The sequence below is a fragment of the Heptranchias perlo genome, chromosome 24 (genome assembly GCF_035084215.1).
Source record: "Heptranchias perlo isolate sHepPer1 chromosome 24, sHepPer1.hap1, whole genome shotgun sequence".
Lineage (NCBI taxonomy): Eukaryota > Metazoa > Chordata > Chondrichthyes > Hexanchiformes > Hexanchidae > Heptranchias > Heptranchias perlo.
Genome location: NC_090348.1, coordinates 29,239,225 through 29,257,679, shown reverse-complemented (window position 1 = coordinate 29,257,679; position 18,455 = coordinate 29,239,225). Strand labels below are relative to the sequence as shown.

At 40.5% G+C, this 18,455-nt stretch overlaps 1 protein-coding gene across 6 annotated transcripts in view; it reads left to right on the top strand.

The window, feature by feature from the left end:
- The first annotated feature begins 2,513 nt into the window (after positions 1-2,513).
- Positions 2,514-18,455, top strand: part of LOC137341645 (tyrosine-protein phosphatase non-receptor type 12-like) — a 102,036-nt gene continuing 86,094 nt past the window's right edge. For all 6 annotated transcript variants that reach the window (XM_068004977.1, XM_068004975.1, XM_068004978.1 and 3 more), the window contains exon 1: positions 2,514-2,830. In XM_068004977.1, coding sequence (XP_067861078.1) covers positions 2,732-2,830 — 99 coding nt within the window. In that variant the 5' untranslated portion in view covers positions 2,514-2,731. The remainder of the gene's footprint in view (positions 2,831-18,455) is intronic.

Below are 18,455 nucleotides of genomic sequence, written 5' to 3'. Positions count from 1 at the left end.
GCTGAGCAGAGCCTGGAGAAGAGTGCTCCCACCGACGCGGACCCTCCACGGCTGACCCTGCCACCAGGGTCTGCTCATGCTCACGTGTGCGCGGTGACTCACCATGTGCAATCCCAACTAACTGAGGGGGGGACTCACCGAGGTGTGTGTATCTGCGCTGGTGGATGCAAGGCTCATGTGTGACGATGCACCCTCAGAGACGGGCATGTCCTCTGAGGAATCGCCCTCAACCGAAACGTCGATCGCAGACGGCCCTGCAAGAGAACAGAGGGCAATATCAGGCATGTGTCCAAATGTGGCGGTGCGGCATATGCCATGTGATGCTAAGATCATTCGCGATCATGAGTGATGAGTGCCAGCTTTCCCTTACCGGCCGTTTCGCCAGAACCAGCCTCGCCATCCGCCACCGACAGGCAATGCAGCGTGTGGCTGATCTCCAGTGCCTCGACCTCGGCGTCTGTCAGGGCCACCTCGTGTGGCGGGCCCCCTCTGGTGCGTGCCCTATCGCGTGCGTTCCTGGCCCTCTTCTCCTGTGAGGGCAAAACACAAAAACGTTATTGAGTGATGATTACAATGTGAGACGCTTCAAGCATTGGTGTGAGTGGGTTGAGTGTGTGCCAGATGGATGGGAGGATGCGTGTGCCACATGGCCATCCCATTGTATGGGCATTGGGGTGTGTGGTAGTGGTCGAGTGGGGACAGGGACGGTGGGTACGTGCAGGCACTGTGAGGATGATAGTTGGGTGGCTGTGAGGATTGGTGCGGGAGCGCAGTGCTGTCAGTGGAGATGGGGTTGTGAGGTGTTTGAGGTGATGTGGAAGACGGAGTGACGCAGAGTGCGTTAGTGTACTCACTTTCCCGGACCTGGTGAGGTCATTGAATCTCTTGCGGCACTGAATCCAAGTGCGGGTGGTGTTTCCCCTGCTTGTGACCTCAGCGGCCACCTCCTCCCATGCCCTCTTGGTGGCGTTGGCAGGGCACCTCCTTCCATCTGTGGGGAACAGCGTCTCCCTCCTCATGCGGACCCTGTCCAGCAGCACCTGGAGGGCGTGGTCCATGAAACGGGGAGCAGCCTTACCCCTGTGCTCCTCCATCCTTCATGGAGTATAGTTTGTGGCTGGAGGGGCTTTGGTGGACTGCCCCTTTAAATAGAGCGCCACCATTGCTCAGACGTCAATGCGCATGCGCAGGCCGCCGGCACACAGCTGAGAAGCGCGGAACCTGTAACTGCCGGCTAATTACATCAATCATCCCGCGATCGCGCGCACAACGCACTCAATTCGGACGGCGCGTTTTCCTCGAGCCCGCCCGACCACCAGCTGCCAACCCGCACCCCTGGTAAAATCGGGCCCATAGAATCTACCACAGAGGAATGACTCAGTTCCAATTTCCTATCAGCAGGTGTGTCATCTTGGAGTCAACCCAACCCTGAAGATTGTCACTAGTTGATCATTAGACAACTGATAAGGATAGGTTTAAACCTCCTACACAACAGAAACAATTGTAAACAATTTTACAACACCAAGTTATAGTCCAGCAATTTTATTTTAAATTCACAAGCTTTCGGAGGCTTCCTCCTTCGTCAGGTGAACGATGTGAAAATGACGAAGGAGGAAGCCTCCGAAAGCTTGTGAATTTAAAATAAAATTGCTGGACTATAACTTGGTGTTGTAAAATTGTTTACAATTGTCAACCCCAGTCCATCACCGGCATCTCCACATCATGACAACAGAAACAGGTAGCAGGAATAAATTGCGTTAGCAACTGATAATGATTAGCTGTTTATTCCAGTGCTGGCTAGGTGGAAACACCATTGAAATCCAGATTGGAATTGAATTCGTGGACTCAGGACTCTATTTTAGAACGTTAGATTGAATAGTTCCCACTCTACTGATCTAAGTATTTAATTTTCCTCCCTCTCTCCTTCTCCCCATTGCTGTGTAGAGAGGACAAGTTTCTCAAAAGCAAAATACTGCAGATGCTAGAAATCTGAAATAAAAACTGAAATGCTGGAAATAATCAGCAGGTCAGGCAGCATCTGTGGAGAAAGAAACAAAGCTAACGTTTCAGGTCGATGACTGTTTCTCCACAGATGCTGCCTGACCTGCTGAGTGTTTCCAGCTTTTTCTGTTGTTATTTCTCTTCTTTTCTTTCGCTCCTCCAGGTCAACAGGACTCACTCGAACATCGCTTGGCGTGTTTGTTGAATTGTCTGTCTACTATTATCTGTATTCTTTTCCAAAATAACCCATAAGAAGACACTCGGTTGCCCTAGAGCATCACCAACCGAAAATCAAACCCCCTCCCCCCCCTTTTAAAGTGGAGATCTAACTTTTTTTGAAGTTCTCTCGACTATCAAGTTTTAAAAAAAGTTAGCATACGTAGATGATTGGCAACGAGATTGTCCAATCAAAAGGTCGAATGCCCCTTGACGAACCCGTTGTGGAGCGAACAGCCGTGATGTGGCTGGACCAATGAGAGCCGGGAGAAGGGGCGGGATCTGCGGGTGGGGGAAGAGAGAGAGAGATCGAAAAAAAAAGAGGAAAGTCGCGACGGAGCCGCTGGGGGCCTGTGGGTGAGGAGAGTGGAGAGAGAGAGAGGGCAGAAAAATCACTAATCATTGAAACCAGGAGGTTATAGAGGGGAAAAATATATAATTATTTTAAAAAGATGCGAAAGTAATAAGAGTTTGACCCGGTTTGTTCGCTTTAATTTTCCAATGTGCCGAGAAGATGGAGCAAAGCGAAATCCTGAGGAAATTCATTGAGCGAGTGCCGGCGATGAAAATCCGCGACCAGAATGGGGAGGACAACTTTGCCAACGACTTCATGGTGAGTTGCTGCGCGTTTAATTGTTTCTGTTTTTTAAAATCACTTTTGGGTGTTTCTTTTTAAAAAATGAACTTTTTCCACCCCGCGGACGCGGATTTTTGTGGAGTCGGTGTACCGGGTTATCGCAGTGTCTTATCAACCTCTTCTCATCCACCTCCTCTTATCCCAGCTCTTAACCATGACCCACCGGGACCATCACTGCCAGCTCCAGGCTGTGCGGCCTAAGCCGCCCCCTCATGGCTCCTCATTCACTTTCTGAAAAATATAATCAGAAACCTGTATTTGTCTTGTGGTCTAGGTTCCGTGTGTGATCAGAGCTGTGTTTTTTTAATGTTATACAATGATGGTTCAGACAATGTATAGCTCTGGTTGTTACAGGATCCGTCTTGGGTGTAAACTCCAGGTTTGTATAACAAAAAATGTAATGAATTTGTCAGCTGTGAGTCAGAAATGTGGGGAGTTTACGGATGTTGCGCAAGGCACAGGGGCGTTGTGTACGCGCAAAGAAAGTGTCTTGTGTTCACTTAGGTATTTTCTCATTTTTGCTTTAATATACTCAGAATGCTTCCGCCGCGATTATCAGATTTGCCCACAGCCGCAAAAATAGCCCGGGTACTGAAGAAGGGAAGGAAATCAGTGCTTTAGTTCACTTAGTGCCCAGTAACTGCATATGGGAAAACTTATAATTTAACTAGACTCGCTGCATGAAATGTAGTTTGTGGATATTGGTTGTTGCATGACGGCAGGATTGGGCAGGTCTGTGATATTCCTTTTGGTCGAAGAGCCCTCTGGTATTCCATTCCTCGGCTCACTTGAATTATGGCCACATAGGTGAAATATTGGAGGGTGGCTGATGCCTATGGACCTCTAGACTGCAATGATTCACAGCATTCAGGGGAGAAGAAAATTGGGAGGGAGGAAAAACAACTTTTGTTTTGATTGATGGCAATTTCCAATTCATGTAACAATAGAAGACTGTCATTCTGCCCATTCACATCTGCATTGGTTATTCACCTTCATTGTCACTAATCTTTCGAAATAAAGTGTTATTTACTACAGGGGTGTCTCCTCCCCCTGAAGTGATGTAACATTTCAAGGAATAATTACACTTTTAAGCACATTTGCATGTTTTTGAAAGTTTTTGCTGAAGCCTGGTTTCCTGAGAAATGGTAGCCTCCAGTACAATGCTGAGTAAATATTTCTGTGTGATCCTGGATATGAAGTGTTCACAGGCAATTTGAACATGAGGGAAGGGGGTTTGGTCATCACAGTTGAGCTTAATCCTGTTGAGACTGAATAGTGATTTAGGATGGGTAATCCTGGGTTGATTCTTGTTTAATATGCTTTCCCTTCACTATCCCATGGACACTGAGGCCAGTTGTAGCACTGTTTTGCTCTGGCTGGAATTGGTCAACGTAGAACAGACCAAAGATTGAATCTGGGACTTTGCTGTTCTGTATGGCTTGGTACTATGTCACATGATGCATTTAGGTATGGGGGTTACCACATGCATTACTGATTTTATTGTCTTCTATAATGTGCTCTTAACCAAGCTTGACAAATCTAGTACGTTAACTATCCTAGCAAGATATCTTGAAATCACAGTACGAGAGTAATGTGAAATTGTCATGTTAACAGTAAAGTTAGGATGTTTTTGTTTGAAGGTGAGGGATACCTGATGCAGGGAAGTAAAATACTTTTCAGCCTACTCACAATAACAACCACTCCCAGATCAGATTATATTTTGCCTTAATCCAACTTTAGAAAACTTTGCCTGATGTCTGTTTCCATTTCCCACATTACCCATTGTTGTAGTTTCTCTGTGGATCATTACTTATTTAGCAGTAAAACTGCCTGTTTTGTAATAATGGGCCAGAATTTGCTGTCAAAATAATAGTGAGGCTAATGGCGCTCACCGTCATTTATGTGCAAATGGTACAGCAACTTCAGGCGAGAACAAATGTGCGGAAATCCAAAAATTGCTGTCTGAGATGCGCCATTCTGCCGTTAGCTTTGTGAAAAAAGCATCTCGATGTCTGCTTCACCATTGAAATGCATTGAACGGCATGGAGTTCCTGTATTTTCACGGTAGATAGGAACTAGACTTGCCACAGAAAGTTAAGTCTTGTCCATTTCAGTCTCAGTACCCTTTTAACGACATGATAAGTGTTAATTACTGCAAGTCAAACACTCTGGCACTGAAAATTAACTATTACAAATGTGGAGTCTCATTCCTTCAGATTTTAATTGTTGGACATTTTAAAAATGTAAAATTTAAAATTAAAACTTTTTTTTCCTTTGTCCCTTTTTTCTCTCTCCATCCAATTTTTCCCACTCTTTATTTCTCTTCTGTACCTGATTTGACATTGAATTCACGCACTCTAATTTAGACTCCCTTTTCAGTCCTTGCGTTAATTTCACAATCCTTCAATGTGATTGGTTAAGGAGCTACGCAGTTGCATGCCCTGTTTCCCTCGCAGCGACGTTATCAGCTTGCACTTCCAGCAACTTGCCATGCAAAAAATTTAAAAACCTAAACATACAAGGGTAAGTCTAACTAACAGCAAATGCCATTAGATGCCCTGCTACAGCAAACTTTGGCCCATTAAATCTTTTGAAATTGTTTAATATAAATTTCTGATCTTGGACAAAAGAGGTTGATATATACAGATGAGAAAGTATCTTCAAAGTATTGGAATAATAAGATTAACTATTTGACATGTTCAGTAAATTTCATTATGCAATTGGTTTGGATAGGCAAGTGTTGCATAAAACTGAGCTGATTATGCAAGGAGTAAAAACGGGAACTTGGTTTTTAAAAAAAAGCAATTTACATAAAGCAGGCTGTAGTCTGGATTTTTAAAAAAGATATCAGCATTGCTTTATATGGATTTGACTATCTCATCTGTGTGTGTGGTTGGGGGGGGTGCGGGGTGGGGTAGTGATTAACATGGACCAGGAAAGACCAACAAGACCTTGATCTAATCAAACTTATATTTGAATTGTCTGAGATTACAATGCCACGGTTTGTGTTGCAGTGAGGGGAGAAAAAAGGGTGAAATCCTTTTTTTTAAGTTTGTTATATGGCGGTTGGATGACAGTAATTGATCCTAAACGTTGTATTAGGAGCAGAAAGGGTATGTGAGAAATCATGGATTAATTTGACTATCATTTTCATATTGAAATTAGGACGAGGAAGGGAAGAGAATAGTAAAATGAACTGAATTATGTTACTAAATTAAGAGTTCAGTTTGATATACTTAATTGCTAGAATAATTGGGCTTAATTATTTGCAAGTCTTGAACAAGACAAAACTAGTTATATCATACTATCTCTTAATAACTTTATTTCCTGATAAATGTACTGAAATTTGCTGCTAACTAATGTTTGACAAATCAGAAAACTGACAGATGTTTTTCTGTTTGGTGGTTATGGAAAGAATATATATCCCAAGAGATTCTTGACTCCATTTCCAATTAGATATCAAAGGTTAGATTCGCATCACGTTGATGCAGAAGTAAATGCCTCGCAGCAATGCCTTGCACCGCCTTACAAAGCCTCTCCTATTGACATTTATTAATGAGATAGCAACTTTTACTAATTGCTTTTGTGTTTCACATAAAATGCCACACTATTATCATTTAAATTCACTGAAGCTGTCTATTGGATATAATTAAAAATATTATGGTGGCAGAAATTATCAGTTATTTCAACAATAATTTGAGTCCGAAAAGCAGAGGAAAGAAATTGTCTAAAACTTGTCAGTTTAGTGTCATGAATTAATATAGAGTACAACATTGTGTGGTATTACTAACCAATGGGATTTTTATGTAAAAATACCATACAGTATATCCATTACTGTTTATGGCCTTGAGTAGGATGTTGCAAAATCATTTTTTAAGTTGAAGTTTTATTGAGTTTTGGGGGGTGCGCACATTCACACACCATTAACTTTTTAAACCATGTGTCTTTCAGGGAAGTGTTTAACAGATTTAATGTGCCTGATTGATGATTAAATATTGTTATCCATTTTAGTTTTCCCAGTTATTTCAACTCCAGGGTTGAAATGTTTCTTATACATCTAGATGCTGTGCTGCATACATCCCTAAGTGGCACAGCAATCCTGGAATTAAATTCATTGAGAGAAAATAGATACGACTGTATTTTCCCATTCTTCTGGTCCTGTCCCTCCCTGTACTTCTACCACTGATTCCTTTCTCTGCATGTCTCTGGTGGCCTTTGTGTGTATCCTTGTCTCAGCTTTTTTCTGCTGTTGGAATTACTTGACATTGGGAGGAAAAGCTATCCCAAAGTCCCCCTACACTCTGTCCTTACATTAAAGAATGAACTAGTTTCAGAGCATGGAAGAAGGGGGTAGCCGTTCTCTCAGTAGCATTCTCATCTTCTGTTTTGCTACAGGAGAGGGACTTAGCACAGGGGAGTGAAATTGGCACTTCAGAGATGGAAGAACTGCTTTAGACTTGTACACAAAGTTAGAAATACAGCCAACAATGATGTTTTAGATGCAGAATTGTGTGTACATTTACCATGCAACTTCTGTAGTGGCTACAGTAGGAATATACATTTGTAGTTCGTCCAGTGTATAGGAAATATCATATACCATAATGCCCCCCTTATCAAATTTTTCTTCAACAGCAATGTGCATTTATAAGGCTGCTTTAACGCAGGAAATCGTCCCAAGGTGCATCACAGGAGCGCAATCAGACAAAAATTGATACTGAGCCAAAGAAGGTGGTATTAGGATGGATGACTAAAAGATTGGTTAAAGTAGGTTTTAAGGAGGGTCTTAAAGGAGGAGAGAGCAGCGAATAGGTTTAGGGCCTATACAGCTGAAGGCGAAGCACAGCGAAGCACTAGAGGCCAAAGTTGGAGAAACGCAGAGTTCTCGGAGGGTTGTAGGGCTGGAGGAGGTTAGAGATAGGGAGGGGCGAGGCCATAAAGGGATTCAAACACGAGGATGAGTATTTTATCGGCGTTGTTGACCCGGGAGCCAAAGTAGGTCAGTGAGCACTGAGGTGATGGATATGGGCTGTAGATTTATGGAGGGTGGAAGATGGGAGGCCGGCCAGGAGAGCACTGGAATTGTCGAGTCTGGAGGTAACAAAAGAATGAATGAGGGTTTCAGCAGCAGTGACGGAGACTAACAAAGTTATGGAGATAGAGATGGAAGCAGGCGGTTTTTGTGATGGAGAGGATATGGGGTCAGAGACTCAGCTCCGAGTCAAATAGGACGCCAAGTTTGCGACAGTCTGGTTCAGCCTGAGACAGTGGCCAGGGAGGGGGATGGAGTTTGTGGTGGGGGCCGAAGACAATGGCTTTGGTTTTCCCAATGTTTAACTGGAGGAAATTGCGGCTCAGCCAGGTCTGGATGTCGGACAAGCAGACTGACAACGCACAGGCAGTGGAGGGGTTGAGGTGTGATGGTGAGAGAGGTGCTTATCCAGCTCCTTCTTGAGTTTGCTGATCCAATCGACCCCCATTGGCAGTCATTCCATACATTCAGCAGCCTTTGTGCAAAGCAGTTAAATTTTAAACTGTCTTTTTACTACACTCTTCGAAGTTTGAGGCTGTGCATCTGTCACTAGAGACCGGCTGGAGGATGATGTGGTCTGCCTTGGTTGAGACCGCCTGTTTCCACCTCCATCATGTTGCTAGTCTCTGCCACTGCCTCAGCTTGTTTGCTGTTGAAACCCTCATTCATTCTTTTGTTACCTCCAGACTCAACTATTCCAATGCTCTTCTGGCCGGCCTCCCATCTTTCACCCTCCATAAATGTGAGCTCATCCAAAGCTCCAGCCAGCATCTTAATCCGCTTATCCATTACCCCTGTGCTCGCTGACCTACCATGGCTCCTGGGCCAACAGCACCATTAAAATACTCATCCTCGTGTTTGAATCCCTTCATGGCCTCGCCCCGCCCTATCTACCTCAGTAGAAGTGAGAATACATGAAAGATCTATTAAATATATTGCGGATATAAGTGGACTTTGCAGTTGTGACAAATGCAGAATTTTGATGCAAATTGTAGGATGTTTCTAGGAAGAAAGTTGAAAACATAATTATTTGTCAAACACTTATGTCTGTGGCAGGAAAAAACAAACTTCACACTATACTATTCATAAGTCAAAACTGGTGCAGACTGTAACTTAACATTTCTTGAAAGTTTTAACTTTTGCTTCAAAATAATGGGAGCAAAATTAAATGATAAATATATTTGCACCAATTATAATAGGAGGAATGGGGGATAAATTGGTTGGGTTCATGCAGTGGTCTCAATCAGTTCTTGCCTCCATTTTAACAATCAGTATGCTACTGCTTAAGTAGCTTTTTCAGTTTCTCAGCAGATATCTATAGTGGTTTCTAGAAACATCTATTTAGCATATGTTTTAGAATTTTCTTTCAACAGAGTATCATAAATCTGCTGGAAGTGAATTGGGCTGAGATTAGACAGTTTAAGAAATTATGGAAAATAAGTCATATGACTGTTGCAATCTAATGGTGTTTTGAGTAATACCTTAGTTTAGCCATTTTGTGACTGATGCTGGCATCGTATGTGTATAATATTTACAGATCTGTCAATATGCTACATTGTGGGAACTAGGTAGTTGGTTATCTGTCTTGCGTAAACCATTTACCATCTCTTACATTGCTTATTTTTAAGAGCTGTAATGAAAATTAGAGCATGTTTAATTTTTTCTTTTTTAATAAAGCAATATTAAGATTTTTATGGCTAACTGGGGCTTGTGTACATAGAGGAAGGTAAACTAGGCCTAAAGCTACCATATCTCTAAGAACGGGGCAGCTGTAGTTCAGAAATTACAAGTCACTCACTAACAATTTTGGAATTGGTGGCAAACCTCTCCAGTATCTTTCTATTTTATTCCACTGAGGCAGTAGCACAAGGCAGAATTTTTAAAAAGTTAGTCCTTGTTATTCTGATTGAATGAATAATGAAATACATACAAGTGGGAGCAATGATGTAATACAGTTGGAAATTTTAGATGACCTAAAATATGTCTGCAAATGAACAGTTTGTGTAGATCATCTGAACGATACCATTGTTATATCAGTGAACTTGCTTATTTTATGTAATGTGAAGCATAATTAATCTTTTGTACAAGTTGAGGATTTGCCCCATTTTACTGTTGTTACAGCGGAGATCATTGTGCCCTTACTCTGTGATACGTATCACATTGTGAGTTACACTGTGACAAGATATACTTTTATGTATTGCTAGTTGATCTCTGGAGATGTTCAGACAGAAATTTAAAAGTTCTCTTGTAACTATCTCCTGTTCTCCAATTCTTTGTTTTCCACTTTTTTTTAACCTTGTCTCTTTTTTTCTTGTGCTCTCCTGTATGCCTCTCACACTTTTTATCTGTCTCTATTTCTGGCACTCTGCCTCTTGCGCATTTTCTCTCAATATATAACTTGTCTCTTTTAGTACGTGTTGCACTTGCCTGTTGTGGAGAGTGGAGGCAGAGTGTGTCTTCAAACCTCTAACGGGTGCAAGCGATTGTTTTTTTGCCAGGCAGGAGGGAGACTTGTGCTGGAATATGGGGTAAGTGCTTTCTGGGTTAGGATTGATGAATAACAAAAGTTTTAAAAAATCAATTGGAAGGGCTGACGAGAAAAAAATTGCCTTTGTACAGTGCCGTGTCACATTCATGGGACATCCCAAGTGTTTAACAACCAATGGAAGTGTAGTCAAGCACAGCAGCCAATTTGTGAACAGCAATACCCCACAAAAAGCAAATGAATGAATGACTGTATAATCTGTTTTTGGTGGTGGTTGAGGAAAGAATGTTGGAATTTACAGCTCTTCATTGAATAGTTCCATGGGATCTTTTACATCCACACGAGTAGGCAGTTGGAGCCTCTGTTTCACATCTCATTCTAAAGGCTGCACCTCTGACAGTACTGCACTGAAGTGTCTGCCTTGATCCCATAATTTTCTGACTAAAACGAGGGTGCTACCAACTGAGCCAAGTTGACACTTAACCAGTAAGGAAGAAAAAAAAATCGACATTCACTTGATACATACCACAAACTTTTTATATTTCTTGTTAAGTTTTTGTATATTTTGATAACCATACTATAACCGGTCCCCCTGGCCATCTGCTCCCAAACTGTGCAAATGATGATCTGATCAATGCAAGAGTACCCTGGAATGACCCTCTCCCGCCAACCTACCCATGCACTCAAACTTTTTCAATCTCCTCACTTGTATTTTGGGAATCCCAGGAATCAATTTTGCCACCTTTTCTCCAACAGCACGTTTGAGGTCAGAAGTTCACCTTGTGGAGAATTGCGAAGGTGAACCCACATCAAACTATTTTGAGCATAATAGATGTTGGAACACCAACACCTGTGTTGTGTTTTTCCCCAATGCCAATTTTCTTCCCCTCCTCAAGGCATTGTCTTTGCTGCAGTATGGTTCCTGAAGTGCTAGTTGCCCTTCGGTACCTTGCTCAAGTGGTCATTATTTATGTTTGAGCCTTGACATTGAGTGTCATTAGGCTATTTGATCTTGAGGAGCAACAGAATCTAGCTGGATCCCGTCCGTACCTGACCTGCACAAAATTGCACTTCTAGCAGATGTCACTTAATGCTGATCAGAAGTGGGAAGTTAGTTGACGCCAATTGTACCATGCTGGCTGAAATTAACTAACTCAGCAGAAACTGAGAATTGAACCAGGCACTTTCCTGGTCTGTATACTCAGTTACTCACTGGATAAACTTGCTGGGGTGCTTGTGCTGTGCACTACAATATTGTGTCCAAAGTCAATTTCATGTTTTAAAAAAAAACAGCTTGTTAAAACTGGTTGGAATTATAAGTTGCCCTGCAGTCAGGGGTCTTTCAGCCTTGAAAGGTGGTGACTTAAGAGGCAACCTCATGAAGTCAGATAGATATGCATTAAATTATTTAGCAAAGGTACATCTGGAGTAGTGCTTCAAACTAAATCATGATAGAAGGACAAGGGGCACAAGTTCAAATTAGCAACAAGAAAATTTAGAACATCCAGTTTTGGAAGAGCCGCAATTTCTTCTGGCTAAACATTGGGAAAACCAAAGCCGTCGCCTTTAGCCCCCGCCACAAATTCCGTACTCCAGACACCGATTCCACTCCCCAAACCAACAGTTGTCTCAGGCTGACCCGAACTGTTTGCAACCTTGACGTCCTATTTGACCCTGAGCTGAGTTTCCGACCCCCTATCCTCTCCATCCCAAAGATCCCTACTTCTATCTCTGTAACATCGCCTGGCTTCACCCAGCTCAACTGCTGCTGAAACCCTCATCCATGTCTTTTGTTACATCCTGGCTTGAATATTCCACTGTTTGCCTAGCTGGCCTCACATCCGCCACCCTCTTTAAACTCAGTTCATTTTCTCCCCATATCCTATCCTGCACCAAGTTATGCTCCCCCATCACCCCTGTCCTTGTTGATCTACATTGGCACCCGGTCTCCCAACCTCTTATTTTAAAATTCCTATCTGTAAACTCCTGTAGTTCTTCACAACCCCTCCCCGCTTCCTGGACAAAACTCTTCCTCTAGCCACATGTGTATTCCCCTTTCTTTTGCCCCACCATTGGCAGCCATGCCTTCAGCTATCTAGGCCTAACACTCTGGAATTCCACTCTTAAACCTCTCCACCTCCCTCGACTGTTTTAAGACCCTTCTTAAAACCCATCTCTTTTAACAAGCTTTTAGTCACCTCCCTAATATCTCTCTTTGGCTCGGCATCCTTTTTTTGATTGTGAAGCTCCTTGGGATGATTTTCTGTGTTAAAGGTGTTATATAAATGCAAGTTGTTGGTAACAAGAATGATTTCCTTTTTTTTTAAAAAAAGAAAGTGATCAACGTGTTGAATGAACTTCTGGGTATGGTAGTGAAGGCAAAAGCCCTGGAATGAATTAAGCACTCATTGGATGCTGTGGTGGAGGAAACGGCAGATTCTTTCTGGATGGACAAACTAAGATGGGCCAAATGATTTTCCCCATCTGTAACAATCGTATGATCTAGTGATGATCACTCAGATATGGTTCGGTGATGAAGTTTTGCTCGTTAGTCAAGCTGCTAAGTAGAGTGTCTCAAGTTATCTCTTGTTATGTGATCTATTAAACAATCTATGGTAGTTCTCAAATGGAGCTATATAATCTTGAATCTTTTTATTTTAATGAACAAAAGATGTAATGGGTGTTAAAAGGGTAACTTTCCTTTTATTCCCCATGGGAAGTCCTGTCTGTACATCTATTTGTGTTGGTCCCAAATGATAGATGTGAAATACAATATTTGATCAGCAACATATAAAATGAAGGGTGAAGAAAGACCCATGCATTCAACTGTGTACCCTTGCACAACTACTATCCACTATTCAGCCACTCCTTCTAGAGGTTTTAAAAAATAACCTGTGGCCAATTTGGAAAAATCCTGAGAAATTCCTCCTCGACTCCCCAAGGTATTTAACCAAACTCCAAGAAACTGCAATGACAAAACCTGAACTCTTCTTCATGTAACTAGCAACTTACCCCATAACTGGAAAGGGCCTCTTCTCTCAATAACTTGTCAAATTCCTTTTATTTTAGGTCTGTACAGACTCCATAGTCACCCCATGTCTCAGCTGTGTGTTCCAGAGGTGATGAATCTCTGCAAAAAGAAAAACTTCCATAGGTGAAGAGTCAGAAGCTAGGATGTTATAGATATAACCTCTAATCCTACCACCCCTCTCCATTTTAAATAACCCAACTTATCTGATAACTTTTGTTGTATGTCTTCTAAGCCTGTATTTCTCCAAAGTAAATAACTCTTGGAGCCTTGTCTCATAACTAGAGCTCTAAAAATTGGTATCATCCTAGTCGCCTTCCCCTGTGCCCTTTCCAGAGTCTTGGTATTCTTCACCATTTGCAGGGACCAAAACAGGTGACACACTCCCAAGTGTGGATATACCAAAGTCTTGTATAGTCTAAGTGTAGTACTCTTCATTTTGTGTTCAACGGTCTTGGCAAAATAGCCTAAAGCCTATTTGTTTTCCATAAGGGTACTATATACTTTTTGTGCATCTTTAATAAGTGATGAATGAGACCACAGTAATTTGTTACCCTCAGCAGGTGCTTTTGTATGGTACAGTTTTATAATCCTAAATACACACCTTAAATACCATACAGTGGCCTGTTCACCTAACATCTCTAAATCAGCCTGCAGTCTATTAATTTATTTTGAATTACTAATTCCCATGCACATTTTTCCTTTTGAAATTGGGGTTAATCTTAAAAATCAACATTATAATTGTCTACTAGTGCAGCATATTTAGAACTAAGTGGTAAACATTATAAGGGGATAGCGTTTAACTGCAGTGTGACACAGGGACTTGTGGATCTTTAATCAGAGCTTTTTTTTCCTCCTTCTGTAAATGTCCGACAGAATCATAGGAAGTTAACTGTGTGCTATTTTTGGGTACATCCTTTATGAATAATTGAGTCCATTCCTTATACCAGCAACATTAAAATTCCAAACTATATGAGCCACAGAACTAGTGCCAACATTATATAATTCTCCAAAAAAATGCACTCAAATTCAAGGCGACTTTCTTTTCCAGATCTGTGCTACTTAGGTGAAAGTTGTAAGTTCCTAAAGTCTCCAAATTTTATGCAGTGTAGCTGATATTTCTATAAATGAGTTGCAAGGCTTGATACTGTTGAAAAACTACGCTATCTCTTGCATTTTATCACTGCCATAATGTAATGTTGTTTTGAGACACCATATTTATGTGGAAGAAACAACACTTATCCTTTTGAGTATTGCTGTAACAAAGTGGCTAAAATAAATGGATATTTTGTAACTATTAGTTCAAAGTATAATATTTTAATCAATTTCCCTATGTCACATCATGGTTGATATTATTCGAAGCAATGGGGATTATGAAGTCCTTGAAACTTGCTTGGTGGTCTGTATCTATTAAGTGTAACAATAAGTTTGTGTGTGGAAAATTGGCTTTCAAATATTCCTATCAGCAGAATAAGAATACATTAGGATATTTTGCTATTCATTTATTCAGAATGTGTTCAATCGCTGCAGAGATATTTACAACTAAATATTTCTTTGCAAATCAGATTCCTTTGAAGTTTTTTTTAACGCTCACTTTTAAAACAAAAATCTAACTTTAAAGCTTCATGAGCTCAAATTTTCCCCACCCTTATATTTGGCTGTCTACTTCCATTCGGTCACGATAGCGGAACTGCTGAATGAATATATATTTTCCATGAACACCATTATAGCCATAAGAATGTAATAAATAGGAGCCAGGAGTGGGCCATACGGTCCCTCGAGCCTGTTCCGCCATTCAGTAAGATCATGACTGATCTTCTACCTCAACTCCACTTTCCCGCCCTATCCCTATACCCCTTGATTCCTCTAGTGTCCAAAAATCTATTGATCTCAGTCTTGAATATACTCAACGACTGAGTATCCACAGCCCTCTGGGGTAGAGAATTCCAAAGATTCACAAACCTCCAGAGTGAAGAAATTTGTCCTTATCTTGGTCCTAAATGGCCGTCCCCTTATCTTGAGACTATGACCATTAGTTCTACACTCTCCAGCCAGGGGAAACTGCCTCTCAGCATCTACCCTATCAAACCCCCTCAGAATCTTATACATTTCAATGAGATCACCTCTCATTCTTCTAAACTCCAGAGAGTATAGGCCCATTCTTCTCTTGGGACAACCGTCTCAATTCCAGGAATCAAATCTAGTGAACCTTAATTGCACCCTCTCTAAGGCAAGTATATCCTTCCTTAGACAAGGAGACCAAAACTGTACATAGTACTTCAGGTGTGGAATTTGCCATTGGGCAGTGACATGAAGTGAGAAATGGTGCTTTGACACCATCTCTTAATCTTCCTTCTAAAGCATTTCCTTTTTTGCCACCCTCAAAATTTTAAGCAAATTTCAAAAGCGAAGTATGTGAAAACATCCATCATTCCTGAGACAACCCCTCATTGCTTTATCATAGGCCATTACACAAATAATGTTGGGTTGCAGGAAATGGAATGTTGTGGACCTATGAGATAACGTGTCAGAATTTGGTTGTGGGGGATAAGAGAATATAGTTTTTTTTTAACGTTTGAGTGACATTTTAAAAAAATTCATAAATGTACTGTTAATTCTGTAAGTTGATTTAATTTGTGTAAGTCCAGTCCTATATTGTCCAATTCTAACTTCTAATTCCATTGGACCTTTCGTATTTCATTGTAAACTGCAGAGTAAGTTTGGTTTAATGTACATAGCGTGTGTATTATATTCTGATGAGACTAAAACTCTTATTTTTAAGTGCAGATACAAGTGAAATAAACCCATCACAATTTGTTTAGAATCAGAATTTTACAGCACAGATGGAGGCCATTCAGTTCATCATGCCTGTGCCAGCTCTCTGAAAGAGCTATCCATAATCCCATTCTTTTAACCTTCCCCATACTCTTTAAAATCTTTCTTTTTTCAAATATTTCCTCATTTAAAATCTCTTATGGATTCTGCTTCTGTTTTTATTTCTAGTGGGGCATTCAGTTTTTAAAAAAAAAAATCCTAACCTCTCCCTTTTCTTTTGGTGAAAATCTTAAATTTACACCCGCTTGTTTCCAACTCATTGATCAGTGGAAATAGTTTTCCTCTATTTACCTTATCAAAAGCTTTCATGATTTTGAACACCTCTATCAGATTTCTTAACCCTCTCTCTTGTAATGAAAAGAGCCCTAGTTTAACCCACTATATTGCTTTTTTATGAAGTGATAGACAAGACATTAGAAAAGAGTTAAAAACCTGAATGTCAAACTATTTTAGATTTGTAGAACAATGTTAGCCTTGATTCTTGCCTTCAAGATTGGTTCTGCAATGTGTGTTGCTATGCTTTGGGATGGAGTTATTTTCAAACTTGTGAAGTAGCTTTGGGAATGATGGAAAATAATGGATTTACACTAGTCATTGAATTTTTGTCAAATCACAAATTTTAATGGTATGATAACTGGTTTATAGTCACCACTTATAATAAATTAATTTAGTATTTAAAGTTCCTAGTTTCAGAATTCGTCATTTTTGTGAACTTTGGTAATTTTAGCATATTCTGCTTGGTGTATGAAGCAATTTGCAAACATAATGCTACAGCATCATTAGTTCCAATTTTTAAATAGGCAATCAATTTGGTATTAAAAATTAAGTGATTTATGATCTGCAACATTCTGATGTAAAGAAGATATCCGTATATACTTGATGTAAGAATCAGTTGCCTTTCATATTGTGATTTGCTTTAAAGCTGAATGTTAGAGGCAGTTTGGGAAATATATTTTGAGTAGAACTTGACTTGCATCTGCTAAGCTCCTAACAAAGTTTAATTTTCCCAGGCTACCTACAGGTAGTATGTTTCTAATGCATTTGTTTCTTGGAGATTCTATACCTAGCAGAAATACAACTCTGTTAATTAACATGATCTGTTTCTGTGCTTTCCTATATTACAACAACGACTACACTTCAAAAGAACTTAATTGGCTGTAAAAGCGCTTTGGCATGACCTGAGGTAATGAAAGGTGCTATGTAAATACAATTTCTTTCTTCTTTCTCTTTAACTTGAGAATTTTGTTGCGTCGACCACAATAATGTTCCATTGTCAACATGGAGAACATCTCCAAATTTGGTTGCTTGCCCTCTAGACTACGTGCCTAGAAAAGTGTTTACACTAAAATGGTACAGCATACTATTGGTATGCTAAAGGGGTGCTCTCTGAATATGTGAACGGTCAAATTTTATTTTAAAAAGTCTAAATTTAAAATAAAACTAGGATCGTTTATCCAGAATCCATTATAGATACTGATTTACTATAAACTGTATGGATCAAGTGCCTCAGTAAATTCCATATCAAAATAAATATTTCAGATATTGATATCAAAATATGTGAATTAATATATTCAAAATTGAATTGGAAATCAATGGGGAGTTGTTGTGGTGTAGTATTGCACAGGTTTGAAATTGCAATTCAGAAATTAAGTTGCTGTGGGGCGATCATACATTTTGTGGGGAAAAAAATTTCCCCTCTCTCCCCAAAGATAACTGTTCTGCAGCTAGTAGTGATCCATTTCAGAGAACCATTGATAGAGCCCTGAGAATAAGTAAACCACATGCCCCCTCTGTTGGAAAGGATGTGTGATGCAAATGAATCATTTTTTCTTGAGTTGCTATCAACAGAATGGAGTGAAGAAAATCAAAACCAATAACTGTTTCCTTCATGCCCCCCAACAAACAAGTACTAGCATTCCACACCAATATCTTTATTTTGATTGGAAGTTTTGAATTGCTTCTCACTCATTCTCTAGTTGCAGGAGTTGTTGAGTTCACTTTATGGGATTAGAGCTTAATCCTCATCATTAGCACCTTTCTGAAGCAGCTACATATCAAGGTCCCAACCAAAAGCCAATTGGCATCATTCTCTATTGTATTTGTATCATACATATGATCCAGCTATTCCATAGTACTGTAATTTAATCCAATTTTCATAGTGGTCAGAAGTGAGTCTCACTGGAGTTTGTGTCAGTTTTACTACTGTTTTTTTGTTTTGTGCTGA